The 21,740-nt window shown below is 37.7% G+C and overlaps 1 protein-coding gene across 2 annotated transcripts in view; it reads left to right on the forward strand.

The window, feature by feature from the left end:
• The window catches only part of CAMK4 (calcium/calmodulin dependent protein kinase IV), a 138,182-nt gene that overhangs the window by 44,569 nt on the left and 71,873 nt on the right, over nt 1-21,740 (forward strand). For both annotated transcript variants that reach the window (XM_087815488.1, XM_087815489.1), the window contains exon 2: nt 19,310-19,388. In XM_087815488.1, coding sequence (XP_087671614.1) covers nt 19,310-19,388 — 79 coding nt within the window. The remainder of the gene's footprint in view (nt 1-19,309; nt 19,389-21,740) is intronic.

The following is a 21,740-nucleotide window of genomic DNA, read 5'->3' on the forward strand; positions in this document are numbered from 1 at the left end:
TCTTGGTTGTAGATCCTTGCTTTCCATCACTTGGAATATTAATGCCAATCCTTTTTGGCATGCAAACTTTCTGTTGGGAAATAAGCTGACCAACTTATGGGAGCTCCCTTGTAGGTAACTAACTTCTTTTCTCTTGCTGCTTTTCAGATTCTCTCCTTGTCATTAACTTTTGCCATTTTAATTATGATGTGTCTTGGTGTGGGTCTCTTTGGGTTCATCTTGTTTGGGACTCCCTGCGATTCCTGTATTTGTATGTCTATTTCCTTCACCAGGTTAGGTGCAGGCCAAGATCAGCTGCTGCTTGTGTTCTACCTAGGGCCACCAGCATGAGCTACAAAGTAATCTGCAGATGGCCACTACTAGTGTTGGCGTTAGAGGTGCCCAGGAGAGGCCAAGCTGTGAACCAAGGCCAGCTGCCACTAATGCCGGGCCTGGGGCTACTTAGTGAGAGGTATTGGGTCCACCGAGGCCAGATGCTGCTTGTTTGAGAGAATTTAGGAAGGTCTGAAGCATGAGCCAAGACAAGCCATTTGTATGGGAAAGCCACTAGAAATAGCTTAGGTGGGCTGGCAAGTTGAGTGGGGTGGGGTTGATGGAGACCCCATCAACCTGTGAGCCAGGTTGATGGAGACTCAGATATGGTGCCCCCTTACCAGCTCTGTAGGGGAAGATCCCAGAAAAGGAACCATGGCCTCTGCCAGCACTTCTGTTATGGAGAAAGTTGCCCCTCCAGCTCTTGCCTCGACATCAGACAGTTTAGCTCCTCCTGTTTGTCCCTGGTACCTTTCCAGCTGCTGCCCCAGAGCTGGAACTCAGAGGGCGTGAGTCTGAGTAAGTCTGTGCATAGACTCTTTAAGAGGAGCTGCCTGAGTCTCTAGCAGCCCTCTGTCTGACTCAGGCATAATCCTCGCTGGTTTTTATAGCCGGAAGTTATGGGGACTTCTCTTCCTGGCACTGAAACCCTGGGCTGGGGGCCTGGTGTGGAGCTGGGACTCCTTGCTCCTCAGGGGGGAACTCCACAGCCAAGATATTTCTCCTGATTTTTATCTTCCGCACCAGCCCATTCTGCATCTCTGCCCCACCTACCAGTCTCGATGTGGCTTCCTCTTTGTATCCTTAGTTGTAGGACTTCTGTTCAGCTAGATTTCAGGTGGTTCTGAATGATGGTTGTTCTAGAGTTAATTTTGATGTGGTGTGGGAAGATTCCACTACCGTGTTTACTTACACTGCCATTTTGACCAGAAGCTCACTAGCACTTTAAGAAACGATTAATGGGGAAATCAGCCTGCTCTTTGTCTTCAGGGTCATACATCATCAAAAACACTCAACAAGCCTTAGCTAATGGTCTGTCTTGCCTTTCTTTTCCCTCAACCTCCAAACTTTCAACCCTTCTCATTTATTACCTGTATATGGTGAGCTGCAACCTTTTTGCGTGCCACATTTATCACATGACTCTGTTGCCATTTCACAAAAGTCAATGATAATTTTTTCATGTAATTATGAAACAAAATTTTGAGAGTGTATCATTTCTTCATACCAATTAATAACATTCTTTGCCCTTTAATGGGAAATTAAGAGGATTTAATCTAGAAGTCTTTAGAATTCTATTATACTTTTATTTGTATACCCCATCAATTTCCATTATGTGCTCATGCTCTTCCACTTTGGTTGTAAATATTATATTGCTCTTAACTAATTCTATACCTCAGCCCTTATCTCTCTAATGTATCCTTCATGTTGCCCACAAAGTTATATAACGAATGACATAGTTATACAATATAATTGTATGATAGGTGAGATTATATTATTTCTCTTTTCAAGAACTCTTCAAGGCTCCACATTGTATCTAGAAGCCCAAATTCTTTAAATAACATTCAAGACCTTCTACAATCTGAGTTATTTTACAGATGTAACATTCATAACCTTCCACATAGGCTATTTTAAGGCACGACAAATTATTCTTCATTACCTGCCCAAGTATATTTGACAGGCAATCAACTTCCTGTTTATTCACCTTAGCCATGACGGAGCCAAATAACACAACACCTAAGCATGTTATCTTCCTTAGTAGGGAAGCCTAGTAGGGCAAATGCAACAGATGACCCATACCATATCACCGTAATGCTGATCAGTTTGTCAATTATGAATAAAAAAGGGGTGCCTCCTGCCTGTCCTTGCAGTTCATCTTGTTCCAGCTCCCACTCTAGTATCATCAGAACGGGGCCCCAAGTTGGAGACAGTTTGTATTTCTCTGCCTGTTTGACAGCAGAAGGGGGTTAAAGGTGATAAAGTCAAAGGAATTGCTATCAAGAAGTAATGTTAAAATGTTCTCAAGTGAGACCTGTGTGTAGTCAGAGGTGGGCTAACTTCCAACACAAATCTGTGAGGGTGGATATTATTTTTCTTTTAATTTGAGGTCATTAATGATTTTATTCACAAAGTGACCTAATGCATAGAGTGGGGATCTCGAGGAGGGAAGCAGAGGTAAGCGAGCACACCGCAGAGGAGTTGAAGGCTTCTGTGAGCCAGTTAAGTATGCCACACTCTGTAAGTGCTTCAAATACAGTAGAAACTGGTGAAAAGTTCTGTTCTCTCCCCCAGCAAATTCTGTTAATCTGAGCTCCCAGGGAAGGCAAAGACCTCCCCATTTCTCTCTTTCTCTTTTTATTCCTGCCACCTCCAGGCATGTGAGGTGGCCTGTAGAACAAGTCACAACACACAATAGGGTGGCTGGGAGTAACGGCTGAAAAGGGACTGTATGAATGCTCAGGCGCTAGTTCCCACATCCTAGCCAAGAGTGTACTTTGGCGCTAAATGGTGTCCCACAGGTCCTGTGAGGTGACACATTTGGGGGGACTGTTGGGACATTTCCTTGTGGAGGCTTGTTACCCATACCTATCCCCTCCCCCTAATGAGACTGGGATGCAATTTCTCCCTTTATTCATCAGCTGGTTGGACAAGTTAAGTGAAGCTCATGTGACTAAAGCAGGGTGCCAGCCTTGAGTGTATTTCTGGGGTGTGGATTTGGTTTCAGTATGTCCACACTTCCCATCTGAACCGGGAGGATTGGTGGACCATTGGCATATACAGGCTGACCCCACCAGGCATACCCAGTGTCTATGAATTTCGGTTTTATATCCCACATATGAGTGAAATCCCATGGTTCTTGACTTTTTCTGACTGACTTATTTGGCTCAGCATAATGTTCCCAAGGTTCATCCATATTTTTGCAAATGGCAGTATTTCATCTTTTCTTATGGCTTGGGATGTGTCTTGAGAGCACAGGTAGGATTTAGACAGATGAAGAGGGTGAGAAATGTGCTTCAGGTATAGAGAGTGGGCACGTGGCCTGGAGGCAGGAGAGATGAAGACCAGGGACCAGAGCACAGGCCCCTCAGAGGGGACAGGGCAGGGAAACAGAAGACCCTCCACGGGTCCCCCCTGCCCGGCTCCCTCTCCATGTCCCCTGTCCCCCTGCCCTGTTCCTTCCATGGAGTGCCTTCTGTACCCCCTGCCCTAATACTCATGAAGACTAACCTTCACCATCTTTGTCCACATACGGATAAGATTTGACCAATAGCACGTCAAGGTCCATATAACAGAGTCATGTTTTAATGTGGTTCTAACACTTTTGTAATCATGAATCTGTGAATCTATTTATTAGTAAATAGCATACACTATTTTATATCCAATTTTATAACAGTGAAGCCTATTAGTGATTAGAAACTACTGCTCAGTGTAATTACAAGAATGTAAATTGCTTTATATTTTTCTGGTGAATATAAAGTACTGCTCATTTGCCCCATAATACACATTTTACATTTCAAAACATTGCTTTATTATTGACTAATAAATTTAATAGTGCCTTTAATTCAGAAAAGGAACAAATTTCTCATCATTTTTCCAGAATACTTTTGTATTTTGAGAACTTTCAAAAGCTATAGTTAAAAATCTATGGAAGCTAATGGATTCATTAATTCGTTTTTATCAATACTATAATGATATATTCTAATTTGGTTTCATTTCTCTTCATAAACATTTAAAACCATTAAGATCATCAGATAAGTATCTTGATAATATGCTTAAATTGCTATTTCCACCTTCACAATTAACAATATAAAAATGAGGAAAGTTGACATTTACTAGTCTGTGAGGTATTATTGTGTCTACAATGAGCCAGAAACAACTACACACAACTGAGTGAGGTTTCTCAACCTTGACATTTTGATGAGGCAATATCAATTTAGATGACAAAGTGTCATTTGTGAAATAGATGGATTTGATATCAAAAAAGTATTTGTATCAAAGATAAGAGAACACAATAATGGAATGACAAGACAAACAGATAACATATGGGGTTCCACAGGGCGATTTCTAACACCCTCTGTTCCTGATAAACAGTTTATCTCGTTTATTGCTGGGTCAGCTGGGAAATTCTTCTATACTTTATTTGAAATGAATATGCATTTGGGTGACCTTTCGGTTATAGTTCTTCAAGAAGAAAACTGTTAATTGAAAGGTTTTATTTCGTCCTTAAAATTGGTAGTCAGAGGGAAAGGTCACTGTTTGCACATATAATTAGAAACTTTTGCTAGCATTAGCTTTTCAGTTGGTTAGGGAGAGAAATCGTGAGTGACTTTAATTTTATGTACTATTTGTCTTGTGCAATTTAACTTGTTCAGATTAATTTGAAATATTAACGTTGTAGGTGGTGAACAGAACAAGGACACTCATATATTAAAGTGTTTGTGTGTATTTGACTAGTTTAGTCTTCAGTTGGAATTCCGAAATCAGATACAGTGGGGGGGGGGGGGGAGGGAAGAAACTAAAATTCATTTAGCTCTATTCATGTGTCTGACATTGTGCTAGGGCCTTTCTCATAAAATATCTCATTTAATCCTCGTGACCACCCCAGTTGTTGAGGAGTGTTATCTCCACTTTTGACATATAAAGAAACTCTAAACCTCATTTTTATCTCTTTTCCTGCTAGTCCCAAATTCACCAATCCTTTCCCCGCAAGGTACAGAGGAAGACCTACATAAATATTAGCTTGGGAAGAAATGATTTTCTGTTTGGCATTGTTTAGACAAATTCTAACATATTTAGTTGAAAAGGCTCTTTCTCAGTTTTTCCCCAGTCTGCGGCCAGTGGCGGCTTCTTCTGCTAAATAATCTGGGTTGCCACATCCCTTTTGTCTGTGTAAGTTACACATGCTTTACTGCTTTCCTCAGGAAGCAGACCCGTGGTCTGGGATTAAAGTTAAAGAGGGCTCGGAGGAGCTTATCATTTGGCTTGGCTCATTCGGCAATAATTGGATGTCATTTCTAATTAATGTAGGAAGCAGAATAGACCACTACATTTTAGCCATTAAGATTGCATTTTAGGCTAACTCAAATTATTTCATGATCCTCATTAAACATTACCAATAATAAAGGAGAGATTGTCATTCTCCCAAGGGACTTCCCATTATTTCTCATCACATCAGCACCCTAGTTTGTGGCCTAATGCTCTAAATCTTTTTCCCAACCTCCCTTGGCCATTCCCACTTCATAGGGATGAGGCAGGAGATGTCACCAGTCCCTAAGGGAAGATACAGCACCCTCTCAGTTCCTTTTCTGTGACCAGGCCCTTTTTGGTTTCAGGTTGGGGCTCTTTGTGATCGCTACTGTCCCACTTAACGGTTCTCAGCCATTCAGTCCCACCTCACAGACATTTTCGCAGGGAGCCCAACCTGACATTTGGAAACACACATCGCTTGTTACCTCCTTTCCCTTCGCTTTTTCTTTGAAGATTAGGGCACGGATTTGGCTTTTTCTTTTAACTCAGAGCCTCTGATAGAGGCTGAGTGACTGATTTCCCTCCAGCTTGGAGGGCTAGATGGATGCCGAGGTGGGAGCGTGACGGTGCAGAGAAAGCTCTTGTGTAGTCGTAGGGCCATGTTCAGCTGGAGAACTCTACTCTTTGTTTAAATTGCTTGTTTTAAAAGGTAGTTTTCTTAGACTACATTATGGTTATATTATTACAAAAAAAAGCGTTCAGAGCCTGTAGTGTCTTGATCCTTTGCTGGCATTGATAAATCATGGGGAAAAGGAATCTATAATTTTAATTAATATTGCATTTTCAGGGATAAGAATAGAAATATTCTAATCTGTTTCACAGCTATTTAAATGTTCCTCGGAAGGCTGAGTGAGAACAAATATCAGAACAAAAAGTGGAGACATTTTTTTCTCCGTAGTAAAAATTGAATTGTTTTTGTAATTGCATCCTGACATGTTCTGTGGTTGGAGAATCAAGGACATACAGGAAAATGTTATGAAATTTCTAGCTGATTTAAGTTTGTTTCCTTTGTTTTTGACTCAAAAGCAAAATGTAAGAAAATTGCTGACATTAAAAAAAAAACTCACTTACCACAGAATAGGAAATTCTGCCAAAAAGATATGAGAGCTCAGAAGGGAGGAAACCTCGGCTTCCTTCTTCATAAACTCTGATATCAGTAACCGGGAATAAGAAGTGCCTTTTAATGCATTTGATAAGATAATATGCTAGGAGAATTTTTACCCAGAAACTACGGAGGCTTGTGAAACTGGGGGCAGACTGACGCAGGACTTGTGCCAGAAAATGAACATAAAATTTTAGAGTTATATTGCATAGTGATTTGAAGCAGTTTAGATTATTTTCAAGTCATCCATCTTACTTAAATATATCTATTTAATGGACCCTTGTTTCAAGGGGTATGTTATTGCTAACTCTCTGAAGTCCACAATTAGTGTGAAATCATGGTAAAGCCTTTTGTTTTAACAAAGAATTTGGGTCTTTATAGGGAAATAAGCAATACTCACTTGTTTCAGGTTTGGTCTTTAGGGGGTGTTTTATAGTATTTGTTAAATAAATGAAAAAAAAAATTATGAGCATCAACTAATAAGTTTATAACACAAACATATATTTTTAATGCTTTGGAGTCTACAAAGCATTTGAACTTATGCGATCCTTAAAATGACCATGAGAGGCATAAAGCGGTTAAGGTAGGTGTGATTAGTTCACTTTTGTAGATGAGCAATTTGAGGGTCAAGGAGGTCAAATGATTTGCCTCTGGTTAGCAGCAGCTTCAGGGACAAGTGACCTGTCATCACACATGTTCCTGTGCTCAGAAGAGCCTGACACTTGATTTAATGCTTTGTCATTGTCATTTTGAAATTATCAATAATTTTTATCTGAATACAAAATTACATTGTTTTTCAGATAGATCCAGAATCCTAAAACCAGTGGAGTAATATGTAGAAAAGCATAAAAAATATTGAAAGGATATCTTATAGTAGAGTGCATGAAGACAGGTTGCTGAGAGAGAAAGGCAGATTTGTATTATATGCCAGGAGAACTGAAGCACTGATTCAAGTTACACAAGTTACCTAGTCCCTTCAAACCCCAGCTTTTCATTATGGCCAGATGATAATTATAAATAGTAATGGGTGGTTTATAAGTATATTACTTAATTTAGTAATTGCATTAGGAGGAAGTATGTTATTTATTTACTATACAAAATGGCTTAGTTAGTAATAGCCACAAAAAAGTGATCAAGATTTCCATATTTGAATTTAAAATTGGCAAAGTGTATGGCTAGCTGAATTCATAATTCCTATCACCCACATTGCTGGGCAGCATGCTTGCACCACGCCTAGAACTTGTCAGATAGTAAAACCCCAAATATGGTTCCTGTTTTCTGGAATGATTAAATGAGGCTTATTGAGTACTGTGTATAGAGTATAAGACTGTATTGGATTGATGGTCTTAACATAACCATGAAGAGCAGTTATTTTATTCCCACCTGAACTGGATTACCTAAGGGGAAGGGAAAAGAAGACATTATTATGTTGGGGGAGGGAAGGACCAACAGACTCAAAATACCAAGTTCTGCTATTAGTCAGAAACAATTTAATTCATACATCACTGTCCCATAGAGCAGCGTCACTTCTCATTATAAGATTGATTCTTAAACTGTGATGAAATGTCACCAAAGGAACAAATAATCCATCATTAATGAAAAAAAAATATGATACCATTAAAGAGAGAGGTGGCTGTGAGCTAGTGGAAACAAATACAAATATCTGAAAATAAATATGACAATAAGATAGGTAACACCTGTAGAAAATATATCTAATCTTGATGGGGCAGCCTTTGCCATAGTTTTAGCTGGTTGTGATTATCCAGGATGCTAGTCCAATGTTTCTAGACTTAGTTTTCTTAAAATGTAAAATGTCTCTGTTTTTAATGTTGACATCTAATTACAAAAACTGTCTAAACATTTTGTCGGCAAAATATGTCTGTGAAGGGTGAAATCAACGTACGAAGTGCCATAATCTCAATGTCATTAGCTCTGGTCTAAACAGGCATGCATGTGAACAAATCACAAGGCAGGTGTGAGGTGCAGCAGCGGACCAAGCTCGCTTCAGGTGACTCCAGAATGGAAGAAAAAAGCTGTGGTTTGTGTGCCGTGGGAGGTATCGGATAAGACGTGATGATCACGCTGAATTAAAGAATGACTAAAATCGTGTTAACCAGGAAAGTGGAGGAGGCGATTCAAACCAAAAGCGCAGGATGCGGGTGAATTCGGTATTGCTAGGCACAAGAGGAGGTGAGGCCAGAAAAGACAAGGGCAAGATGGTAAATGGTCTCACATGACAAGCCAAGGAACCTGGGTCCTTCTCACTGTCATGGGGATAATGACCACAGGGGAAACACACGGTCAGATTTCTATTCTAGAAACACTGCTTTACCAGTAGGATGGAGGACGACTGCAGGGGAGTGAACTTATTTGAGAGGCTGTGGCAGTGGGACTGGAAATTATGGAGAGGTTGAAATTAGTATGTAACTGGGAAAGCATTCTATTAATGCGTGGTACTATTTATATACTATATTACCATTTTTATTTGATATTAAAATGAGAAATCTTCCACATTTTAACATCTCTGCAATTAGGGTGCATCCTTCAGTCTAGGGGATATGATTGTTAAATGGTGGCAGGTTTTCTTTTTTTCAGTGATCGTGGCATAATGATGCCTCTTCAAACTGATAGTGTCTTTGATACAGTGAAATAGAATAATAACGATGGATTTTTAACCACTAAACTGAATTTGAAAGCAGATAAATGGAATGATTTCTACAAATGATAATCCCATCTACATCTATGGAAGGGAGCCTTTAAGACATTTCTCTGCTTTGGTTACCGGCTATCCCCACTTCCGATACATTCATTAGGTCAGGGGAGGCATCTGTGTATGCCACAGGAGCTGAGAGGTGGTGTGAATGGGTAGAGCTGGGAAGGGGACCACAGGCCCTCTCTAAAAGACAGCTGCTACTCAGGTTGTGCCAACTGCTGCTGGACATGAATTAAAAATTAGTGTTGCCGGATTCAAGAGAAGCTGGAAATCTGAAATTTTTAATGAAATGTCTCAATATTTAAATGTTGGCACATTCAACATTTTAAATAACCCTGTGCAGGCCAAGAAAAGCATATCTGTGTGCTCAACAAGCTACCAGCCTTGCCTCTCTGCAAAGCCTCTTGTTGAAGGAGTGATCATACTGATTTCTAACCCTTTCAGTTTCATAATATTAAATGCTAAATGCCGCTGAATGCCAGTGACTAGACTAAGTCGCATCTGGGAGAGATGAAACCTCTTCCTCATCTGTATCAGCCATCTGGTACAGCTCTCAGCCACATGAATCCTTTAGAAGCAGCAGTCAAGGTAATCTCAAGGCCTGTGATCTAAAATGGAAATGTTATTTTGTCCTAAAATATGTCTGTTTGATCATCTACTCAACAGAAACAATTCTTGGGCACAGTGTTTTAACATAATAAAATTATACCTCATGCCTCAAAATTCCTTTCTTCTCCAGAAACAATAACAAAAGCTGTTGATTTAAAAGGCTGCCTGAAAGGCCAAAGGGGGATTTCTTAATCCAGCTCTTATAGATTTATCATTTGTTAATCTCCTGCAATCACAAGCGTTGTCAACATTTGTAATGTACAGTTGATAAATGCATAAAGAATAAATATATTGTATTTCTCTTTTGCAACGTTAATGTCTGATTCAAACTCAACAAGGTGATAAAAATTAAGACTGTAAGGAAGGAGTTCTGTACTGGCAATGATGGAGTGACAGGTACTGAACTTAACCTTCTTCCATAAATGACGTGGACATACTACATGAGACAGTTGTCTTCAGTTACAGAGCAATGGGCAGTAGAGGGCTGTGATCTCTCAGAGAAGGGAAACAAGGTGAGTACCACATTCACCTTGGCTTTCTACCTGGGACAAGTATGGGACTTTATAAGGCTAAGCAGGAGCAGTTGGGAAGGGGCTGTGAGCTAACAAATATATCAGAGAGGGGATAGGCGTGTACTCTATAAGACACTAGATCTATGGCTAATGGTTGAGAGACTTCACTTTGCATCTCAGATATTTAGTTGAGATCTCAGAAAGGTCACACCTTAAGGGTAAAAATCATACCCTAGAGAAGGACCATGGCACAGAACCAAGAACATAACTCAAATAGATCTGCTGTGACAACAAATAAAAACAAACTGGACATGATCAAATAGATGTATCAACAATTTCTTTTAAAATATATCTTTATTGATTTTAGACAGAGGAAGGGAGAGGGAGAGAGGGAGATAGAAACATCAATGATGAGAGAGTCATTGATCGAGCCCACAACCCGGGCATGTGCCCTGACTGGGAATCAAAACCTGATCTCCTGGATCCTAGGTCGATGCTCAACCTCTGAGCCAAGCCCGGCTGGGCTGTATCAACAATTTAACTGACTGCCACTAAAAGTCAGCTCTGTTTAAAAGAAGATAATATAATCCAGACTCCCTAGTGTGTGTCATTTAAAAATGTTGATCACCCAATAAAAAAAGAAAAAGGTACCAGAGACATTCAAAGAAGCAGGAAATTGGATCCGTCATCAAGAGGAAGAAAACAAGAGTCAATAAAATAGACTTGGAGATAACCCAGATGTTGGAATGAACAGATGAAGAGTTTGAAACAAATATGATAAATTAATTCACGAACATGAAGCAAAATATGGGCATAATGAGCAAACATGGAGTACCTCAGCACAGAAACAGGAACTGTGAAGAAGAGCCTAATGGAAATTTTAGAATGGAAAAATACATGACGTGAAATTAAAAATTAATAAGCTTAACACCGGATTGGAGGCTGCAGAAGAAAAGGTCAGTGAACTTGAAGACAAGTCAATAGAAATCATCTACTTTGAAGAACAGAAAGAAAAACAATGGGTAAAAACGAAAAATAACCTCAAAAACTTGTGGGAAAATGCCGAGAAGGCTACTATACATGTAATGTGTGTCCCAGAGGGAGAGGAGAGAAAGAATTAGACTGAAAAATAGTTTAAAGAAATAATAGGCAAACATTTTCAAAACTTGGTAAAGAATATTGCAGATCCAGGAAGCTCATAGAGCAGAAATCATAAAAAATAAAAAGAAAACAAAACCTATGGATATAGTCAAAAGACAAAAACTGAAGGTAAAGAAAACATATTTACAGCAACCAAAGAAGATACGATATGTACAGGATACAATGGTATGAATGATGGCAGATTTACCTCACTGGAAAAAAATGGAGGCCAGAGACAGTGGAATAATACCTTTAAAGTTGGGGGGGAAAACTGCCAGCCAGAATTTTATATCTAGTGAAAATATGTTTCAAATTGAGAGTAAAATAAAGACATTTTTAAGGGGGAAAAAGGCGGGGGAGACATCTGTAATACTTTCAACAATAAAGATAAATTTAAAATAAATAAGTAAATAATAAATAAGACAACTCCAAATAGGAGGATATGATGTAACCCTGACACTGAAATAGGGCGCTTGCCCTTGCCCCCTGCAGGATTTAGCAAGTAAATGAGCAGGAGAAGGGGCGGGTAGTTATGGACAGACTCTGAACCCAAGCTTATTAAAACCTTGGGCTTGAACACTTCTTAAGATCTGGGGTTCAGCATCATTCCTCAGCATGATATTTTTGAGATTTACTTTGAGACTGCAATATTTAACTGACTTGGAAAACCTCCAGGTCTAATAACAACTTTTTAAATTCTAAAGGTTAGCCATTCTTCAAGTTGTAGATTGAAAATGCCAAATCAGTAATGAAGTCATTTCAGCAGTTTTTCCTCCTGTTCTTTGTTGGTTTAAGGTTCTAATTTCTTTTGTCTTTGGTGACCAAAGAACAGTTTGAAGCAAGTATTGAAGAGCATTGAGGAGTTGCAGGCTGACAGAGATCGACGATGAAACAATGAAAAACTGTCACTGGAATGGGGGAGAATTGTATGCTGACATTGAACACTTGAGACTGACTTGTTCAGGCTCCTGTTCCTGAATGTGACTCTACCTTCACCCCCAAGAAGAATCAATTTTGAGGTTATAACCAGTCTTCTTTAATAATTCATATAATTTTAAAAAATCAATGAAAAGAGTAGGCTTGTTAAATAATAGCAAGTCAATCATGTAGAAGCAATAGAGTGATATGTAAAATTGCACACATTATGTTTTCAGCGGATGATTGACAGTTCTTACAAATCACAGCTTTGCTTTTCAACCTTTTCATAATGAGCATTAGGAGGCTCTTTCCTGCAAGCACATCCACACATTAAAAGTAAAATAAAATGCAAAAACAAACAGAGCAAGTAATAAATGCATTAAAATGTATTAAAGTGATTAATATTTTGATATAACTATATTCTTTCACCAAGCACCTTCAACATTAGGAAAAGACAACATGATTCTTTGGGCCCATTTCAAGACCTCTCCCATTCAAAAAAAAGTGAAACTCTTCAATAACTTATACTGCCTGATACCCTTAGCAAATGCAGTTTTACACGGCTATGGAGCATATCATTGCAGAGACACAGAGGGAGCAAAGAAACAGTGGTCAACAGTGCCTCCAGACTTCTGTCTTTTAAGAGATTCTGTATCTGAAGTTCTCTTGAATTTACAAAGAGCATAGTTGTAGGTTTGATGACAAGGGAATCCAAGCTCTATTGCTTCAGCCCAATCACAAACGTCCCACCAGGTTCTCCCCCCAGAAAATCAGTCTCTGATTTATAATCTCCCTAAATGGGAGAATGCCCATGATCCTAAGTTGTCTTAACATTGTGCAATCTCATCCTGATTCCCTGAAACATTGACGTGAATTCAGACTTCTGACTTCCTGCTTCCATTTCGAATCAGAATTGATGTCTCCCTGGCCCTCTGAATGCCTTCAGATATCTATCTGTCAGCTGGTGGGTAGACAGGTCAATGCACTTGGATTTCTTTTGGAGGGAAAAAATAAAATTGAACCAATCTCTGTTTCCTTAAAACAAGAAAGGAGAGCAAAGGGGAGAATAAAGGAGTGAGATTATGAAAAAAGAAAAGAAATAAAATCTGTGTTGATAGTTCCTTAAATGTTGGGCAGGAGGAACATGTAAAGATAAACTGTAGGGTAAAAAGCCCTTTTTTTTGGTACTAAGTAGCCCTAAATGGGTAGCAAAGGACTCTATACTTGAAATGTCTTTAGGCAAATAAATATATATGGAGCTTTTTCCACACATCCATAAGTTTGGCCAAGTACCAACATCAAGTGCTGCTTAATAGCTTTATCGGGGCTATAATGTGTGTGCATATACTATATACATATAAAATAGCATATACATCATATTACGGTTATCATGTACTCATGATTTTTCAAACACGTTATAGGTTTGACTACATTTTCTTCTTTCTCTGATATGAAACATGGCAGCCTACACTTAGAGCTTTTTGCCTTTAACCTTTATTTTTAATGAACAACCATATTAGACAAAGCTAGAGCTAAAAAATGATTTTTCCAGGATTTCTGTTAAAGAAAAGCAATGTGAAAGTAGAAGTCAGGCTTTGACTCCCAAGCAGTATTGATTTTCTTTCTCATCAAATCAGAGCAAAAAAATTCTAGTTTCTATATTGCTTGGCCTTTTTGTTAAAGAATATGTTATAAATGAATAGACTTGAGTAGTGAAGCATTTTTTCCCAGTTGAATAACTCTTTGAATGTAATATCCTCTATTCTATGATCTCCTTTCTTCCTTTGGACCTCAGGAAATTTTATGTTGATTCTCTCCTTATATCATCTATTTTTGAAATGAGAACATTTCAACACTGTAACAAAATGTTCTTTCTATATTAAAAATTAACTGTTAGTGTGCACAAGGATTTTAATTTTTATGTAAGCATACTAAAAATATGGTTCTTAAATTAAATTTACACACATTATGATCATTTAATTTTAGCAAAGAATATAGATTATGTTTTTGAAAAATTACTAAAATATTATTTTTATATAAATTTATTTGGGCTGTTCCACTCTTTAAACTTAATCTTTCCATCCTTTAAAAAGTTATTTCTAAAATTTTAACTATGGGAGGTGTTAACTAACATTATTACTATTGTAATAATCATTTTGCAGTATACATGCATCAAGTCCTTATGTTGTACAGTTTAAACTTTCACAAAGTTGTATGTTCATTATATCTCAATAAAGCTGGTGGAAAAAATTAAAAGGCCTGTAACATTAATAAGTCCATTACTTAGCAAAATAAAATTGGACTTTCTTAATAGATTCTTCATATACAAAAAATAAAAAGTCAATTCTAACATACTTGTGTCCTGAGGTTGATCAGTCAAGAGAGTATTCTGTTAAAAATATATTTTTTAAAGCTTTGCTAAAATAATTCTTTGTATACTAAAATTACTGATAAGTTAATGTGATGCAGAAATTAAGGAGTGGATGGTATTTAATATATGAATTCTTAAATAATATTAAATTTTGAATTGATATAAAATGCCAAATTAGATTTTTAGGTTTTTTTTTAGTGTTTCCAATTTATTTTCTCTTTTCATTTTTTATTCTTATAAAAATATTTTACTGGTTTCCATGAAATAAAAAATAGAATGAATTGTGTAATAGGCTACTTTGGCTAAGATCATTTTTAATCTTGCCTTTGAACAATATGGTTTCCTTGGAAAGGTTTTTTTACTGTATTTTTGTTAAGTTATATACACACACACACACACACACACACACATACAGTAAATTTAGTCTATTTTATTGTACAGTTCTACCTATTTTGACAGATGTTTTAAGTTGTGTAAACACAACCACAATCAAGATACAGAACAATTCCATTATACTAAAACTTTTTCTCATATTCATTGGTAGTCAAGTCCCCCCCATCTTTGAGCCCCCAGCAACGACTGATCTATTTTCTGTGCCTGTAATTTTGTCCTTGCAAGAATATTATATAAATGGACTTATACAGTTTAAAGCCTTTTGAACCTCTCTTCTTTCACTTAGGATATTATATTAGAGAATTACCCAAGTTGTTATGTGTACTCTAGTTCATTTCTTTTTATTTCTTTCATTATATGGATATGTCACAGATTGTCAGTCCATTTCTCAGTTAAGGGATATTGGAGTTGTTTGTAATTTGGGGGGATTACTACTAAGCTGCTGATTCATGTTCAAGTTTGTGAGTGAACGTAGCTTTCATCTCATTTGGGTAAATACCCGGGAGTGAGATGGGTGGATCATATAGCATTCTTAATTTTATAAGAAACTACGAAGCTGTTTTCCAAAGTGGCTCTATCCTTTTGCATTTCCACCAGCCATGTCTGAGCGTTTCATCGCTCTGCATCCTTGCCAGCCCATGGTATTGTCTCTCTTTTAATACAGTGTCAAATAAGTGTGTAGTTGTATCTCATTGTGGTTTTAATTTGCATTTCCCTCATGATTAATGATACTGAGCATCTTTCCTTGTGCTTATTTTCCATACATTTTCTTTGGTGAAATATATGTTTAAATCTTTTTCCTATTTCTTAAATGCATTTTTTGTTTTCTTACTATTGGGCTTCAAGGTTTTTTATAATTCTAAATACAAGTCCTTTATTAGGTATATGATTTGTATATATTTTCTATCTGTCTGTGATTTTCAAAGAACAAATATTTTTAATTTAAATAAAGTCCTAGTTGTTCAGTCTTTCATTCACTGTGCTTTTGGTTTTGTGTATAAGAAAGCATTGCATAATTAAAGGTTACAAAATTTTCTCCTAGATTTTTAAGAAAGTTTTAGAGTTCTAGGTTTTACTTTTATATTTATGAACCATTTTAAGTAATTTTTTGTATAGTGTGAGGTGTATATAAAGATTTGGGGGGTTTTGCATATGTGTATATGTCTAGTTGTTCCAGCACTATTTATAGTTGGAAGGACTATCTTCACAGAATTACCTTTTTACTTTTGTCAGAAACCAATTGGCCATATATATGTGTAAGATGATTTCTGGATTCTTTTTTCTGTTCCATTTGTCTCCATGTTTATTATTTCTCCAACACCACTCTTTTGATTACTGTAGCTTTAGAGTAAATCTAGAAATCAAGTATGTGAATCCTCCAACTTTGATGAAAATGTGTATTCTGCTGTTTTTGTGTGGAGTTTTCTCAAATTGTGAATTAGGTTAATTTAGTTGAAAGAGCTGTTCGTGTCTTGTACATCCTGAGTGACAATTTGTCTACTTTTTTTTTAATCGTTAACAGGGTATTTGGGAGACTCCAACTATATTTGTGGATTTATTTCTCCTTTCGGTTCTATCGGTTTTTGCTTCATGTATTTTGAAGTGCTGTTGTTAGGTGCATACATAATTCTATTTGTTATGTCTTTCTGGGGAATTGACGTCTTTAAAATTAAATAATGCCTCTCTTCTCTTTATCCTTGGTCTGAAGTCTAGTTAACGTAGTATTAATATAGCTATTCCTGCTTTCGTTCTAGTAGTGTTTGCATAGTATCTCTTTCCTATCATTTTATTGTTAACATATTTATACCTCTATACTTATTTATTTATTTTAACTTTATTTTTTTAATTTGCCAGATAATTTTTAATAATAATTATAAAAGGCCAAATTTTTTGTGTGCAAACTAATTGGTTTTTTTAATTGCATAATTTATTTATTTTTTAAAAATTGGTCTTTACTGTTGGAAGTATTACAGATGTCCTCCTTTTTCTCCCTATTGATCCCCTCCACCCACATTCAGCCCTCCCCCGAAGGCCTTCTCCACACTATTGTCTGTGTTCATGGTTTAACTTTATTTTTATTGTTGGCACTATTACAGATGTCCCCATTTCCCCCCATTTGCCCACCTGCACCCCCCTTCCCTCTGGCCATCACCACACTGTTGTCTGTCTGTGGGTTATGCATATATGTTCTTTGGCTAATCCTTTCACCTTCTCTCACCCAGTCCCCTCCGCTCCCCTTCCCTCTGACAGCTGTCAGACTGTTCCATGTATCCATGCCTCTGTTTCTGTTTTGTTTGTCAGTTTATTTTGTTCATTAGATTCCACATGGGTTTCTGTACACAACATATAGTTTGGTCTTGATTTTTCATTCCAATCTAACCATCTTTCTTTTTAATTGATGTGTTTCTAAGGTTTACATTTAATGTAATTATTAATATGATTGGATTAGAATCCACCACATTGTTAGCTTTTATAATTTTAATATCTTAATTTGTTTCCTTACATTGCACTTCATTTCTGATTTTCTATTTTAGTTCCATTACTGATATTATTAATTTTTCTTTAAAAATAATTTCGTTGGTTGCCTTAGGTTAAAGGATATACATCTTTAATTAATCAGTCTATTTTTAAATAATATCATACTACTTAATACATAGTGTAAGAACTTAATAGCATTTTCTCTATTTCTTTCCCCCATTCTTTATACTATTGTTGTCACACATTTTACTATTATATATGCTATAAACAATGCATTGTTAATATTTTGGCTTTAGATAGTTGTCTTTTAGAGCAATTAAAAAAATAAGGAAAGATGAATTATATATTTACCTTCATTTATTCCATTTCTACAATACTTTATTTCTTTATGTATATGTTATATCCTTCCAAAGTTTTTAAAAATGTGTTGAAATTTGTAAAACCTATTAACATGTACAACACCAGTTCCTGAGTCCTCCTGGCTCTGTTTAAAATGTGTTGTACGTAGGCATCCGGGAATATGTTTCACTTGTTTAAATTGTTTTGTGCTTAATATTTCGAAACCATAGGACTGAATAGATCATAAGAGGTCTTTTGGCTTAATCTTCAAAGTCTGACAGATTTACTTCAACTCATCTTATTTTAAGATTTGTCTGAAGTCTCCTTTTGAAGTTGAGACTTAAGCCTTCTTGGTCCGTGGATCTCTTTTTATCTGTCTTGTGTTGCTCTCATGTGTGCAGAGAACACATCAGGGAAACACTGTCCTGCTTTAAAAAAAATTTTTTAATTGATTTTTAGAGAGATAAGAAGAGAGAAGGAGAGAGAAGCATCAGTTGGCTGCCTCTTGCACACCCCCATCTAGGGATCGAGCCCACAACCTGGGCATGTGTCCTGACTGGGGAATTGAACCGGCAACACTTCGGTGCACAGGATGACGCCCAGCCAACTGAGCCACACCAGTCAGGACACACTGTTCTGCTTTTTAATATTTTCCTTTTAGTAACCTTGCACATACATGAAGTTAGGTAGAGCCCCTTTTTACCATTTTCCTTTACAGGTAAAAAAATATTCTGTACTTTTTCAAGCTTTTTGTAGAGAGATAGATCTACTTTTTCCCTGTATATCTTCAACCATATTTATAGTATTTTCTTCTAAACATTTCACACAGTTCTTTTTGTTAGGGCATGTGAAATAAGCAGTATTCACCAAGAGGAAGGAGCCAGAGTCTCCCCAGGGCTAACATTGGCTCTGGGAAAATGCCAGGGCACCAAATGGTGTAAATTCTCAAGGGTCCCCAGCTTGCTTTCTGAGTAGTGGAGACTGACCTGATCCTTACAGACAAGTGCTAAACTAAACCCTCTCACTGAAAGCATCGTGCCTTATTTTACTCCAGACACATACTTTGAGGAAAGTTGGGGATTCTGAAGTTGGGTGGATGTGCTTACAAGCTGTGCTCACCTGAGGGCCTGGCTTATTCCAGAGCCACTGACTGCAACAGCCATAGGTATGTTGTTACTTGTATAGGGATGAGGCAAAGGAAAAGAGCAGACTGGAAAACCTGGAATTTTTCCAAGCAAACTATTCTCAGTTGCAAGAGAAAAAACACTTTCAACAGTGGGGCCTTATAAACACTAGTCGGTTATGAGGGTAACTGCAAGAGGTACTTATTTTCAAGGTTTCCCCTTTATTGCATGTCCAGAGCGTAACATTTTCTTTTTGTCTTTTTCCCCCTCAAGGGGTGCTACATCCGTTGTGTACAGATGCAAACAGAAGGGGACTCAGAAGCCTTATGCTCTCAAAGTGTTAAAGAAAACAGTAAGTTTATTTCATTATATATAATAGCATCTCTAAGGGATCTGTTATTGGAGAAGCCAGAAGCCCTGATTCTAAGGATCAAGGGGCCGGAGAGCCGCTATGTGCAGTTAACTCATTTAAATCTTGATTATGAGAGTGCAACCAAATGGGTTGTTGGTTGTCTGATGGAAACTGCGATACTCTGAGAGCAACTGGATCTCAGATTGGATGTGGCTGGGGGGAGGAGAAGTGTGGAAAGGAAAAAATTCAGAGCTGGCAGGTGAACCTTGCTCTGTGTATCAGCCATGATTTTAGGTATACATATTTGCCTAAGTTTTCAAATGTTGAGTTTGCTTCAGTAAAGTACAACTGGACAAATGCTGATGTCTCCGGGACTGGACTGGATCATCTAAGGAGTTTGTATTTGAACAATAAGGAAAAATTTTGTTTGGGGGTTTCTTTTTGCTCTATACTTGTAGGAGAGCCAAGGAGGCAAACATTACTTTGTCTCATCTCCAATGAGTGTGAAATGCAGCAGGTGAGAGTTCAAAACACAGATGCCAGCAGGATGTAATATTCCCTGTGCCCCAGAGGGTATTTGTCTTTTCCTGTATGCATTTTCTGTTCTTAGGTGGTTTCTCCTTATAAAACCACAAAAAGACAATATTTTCTTTTATAGCACATTCTTCCTTTCTCAAACTTTATGTGAACAAATACGTGAAATATATATACTTCTGGAAACCCCGTTATAAAGTCTGTTGAGAAGTATCATAAATTTTGAAGTCAGATAATACCTGCGTTAGGCCAGTGGACTTTTTTTTCTAAAGGCAGCTTAACATCACCAGCCGTTTATGCATTGTCTGGCGCAGGGAAACTTTAGAATCTCATATAATGACAGGGTTTTTGGTCAAGTAGAAGTAGAATGACAGTGGGAAACAATCTCTTAGAATTTAAAGCCATAGCAAACTAACAGTGACAGTTTAATTGAAGTGAGTAATTTAATGGCAATTGCTGCTAATCAACTCCATATTCTGGATTTGCTGTTTGGTACAGGCAATGACTTAAGAATGCGGAGGAATCTTCTAGTTAAAAAAATTGTCAGTAAAATTTGTGAATGGTTATTTCTCTTTTCATATTTGAGGAAACTGTAAAAGGGACTAGACACAGGAAAGTATAGAAAATAAACATTCAGAAATGACTTGTGAGTGCTCAGAGTCCCAAAGGACAAAGAGCTGTCTTAGTGAGTGTCTTTGCATGAATTGGAGTAAGAGATGGGTGAAGACACTTGGTGGCTTCAGAATTCGTTCTCGTTGGAAAGCAGAGCACTTGTTTGCCCTCACTGTACTCTCTTCTCCACCTCTGTTGTGAAAGCATCTTCCTCAGAAGACAGGCAGGGAGAGAACGTGGATGGGAACCAGGAGTCGGGGGCGCTGCAGAGCGGGGCTGTAAGGCAGGTGCTGTCAAACAGTCACTGCTGTGCCAAATGGAACGAGAGAAAATCCCCTGGAGAAGCCTCAGCTTTGGACACAAATTAGATAGAAGCCCCAGCATTGTCTCCTAGAATAAGCCATGCATAGAGATGAGAGAAATAGCAGGCACAACTTCAAAAGGCAATTGCCCCCAGTGTTTAATTCCTCATAGGTCATGAAGACCCAAACTTCCTTATCTAAGTGAAGTGAAGGAAGCCCAAGAATCTATTTAGAGAGGGAAAGTGATGCAGGGAAAACAAAGTATTTTCCTAGCAAATTCAGCCAAGGATCTGCTCTTGAGGAGAAAAGGGAGTTTCAGAAAACTTGAATCGTTTATGTAATCTATTATACTGAGCCACGTAAAATTACCTCTATGAAGTCATTTTTTTCTACAAAAATGGCAATTTTATGTGTCTCAATATAATAGATACATATTGTTCAATTTTACAACTTTGGGACCACTATACTATTTCACTGGATAGTTCATCAGGTCCTCATTTTATAACTAGACCTAAACCTAAGAAATCTGAAAGATTTTCTATCAATCTACCTATCTACCTATTACCTACCTGTGAGAGTTTCCTAGGGCTGCCATAATAAACTACCATAAACAGACTTAAAACAACATAAATTTATTCTCTTACAGTAGTGAAGGCTAGAAGTCTGAAATCAAGGTGTCGGCATGATTGATTTCTTCTACGGGCTCTGAGGAATCTGTCCCATGCCTCTCTCATTGCTTCTGGTGACAGCCAGCTAGCTCTTGCTTGGTGTTCCTTTTTGTAGCGGCATCACTCTCCTCGCTGCCTCCCTTGTCAGATGGTCGTCTCCTCCCTACATGTCTGCACATCAGCTTTCCTCCGTGCATGTTTCTATCCAAATTTCCTGCTTCTTTATAAGGACACCA

Source organism: Miniopterus natalensis, chromosome 3 (genome assembly GCF_054644295.1).
Source record: "Miniopterus natalensis isolate mMinNat1 chromosome 3, mMinNat1.hap1, whole genome shotgun sequence".
Taxonomy (NCBI): domain Eukaryota; kingdom Metazoa; phylum Chordata; class Mammalia; order Chiroptera; family Miniopteridae; genus Miniopterus; species Miniopterus natalensis.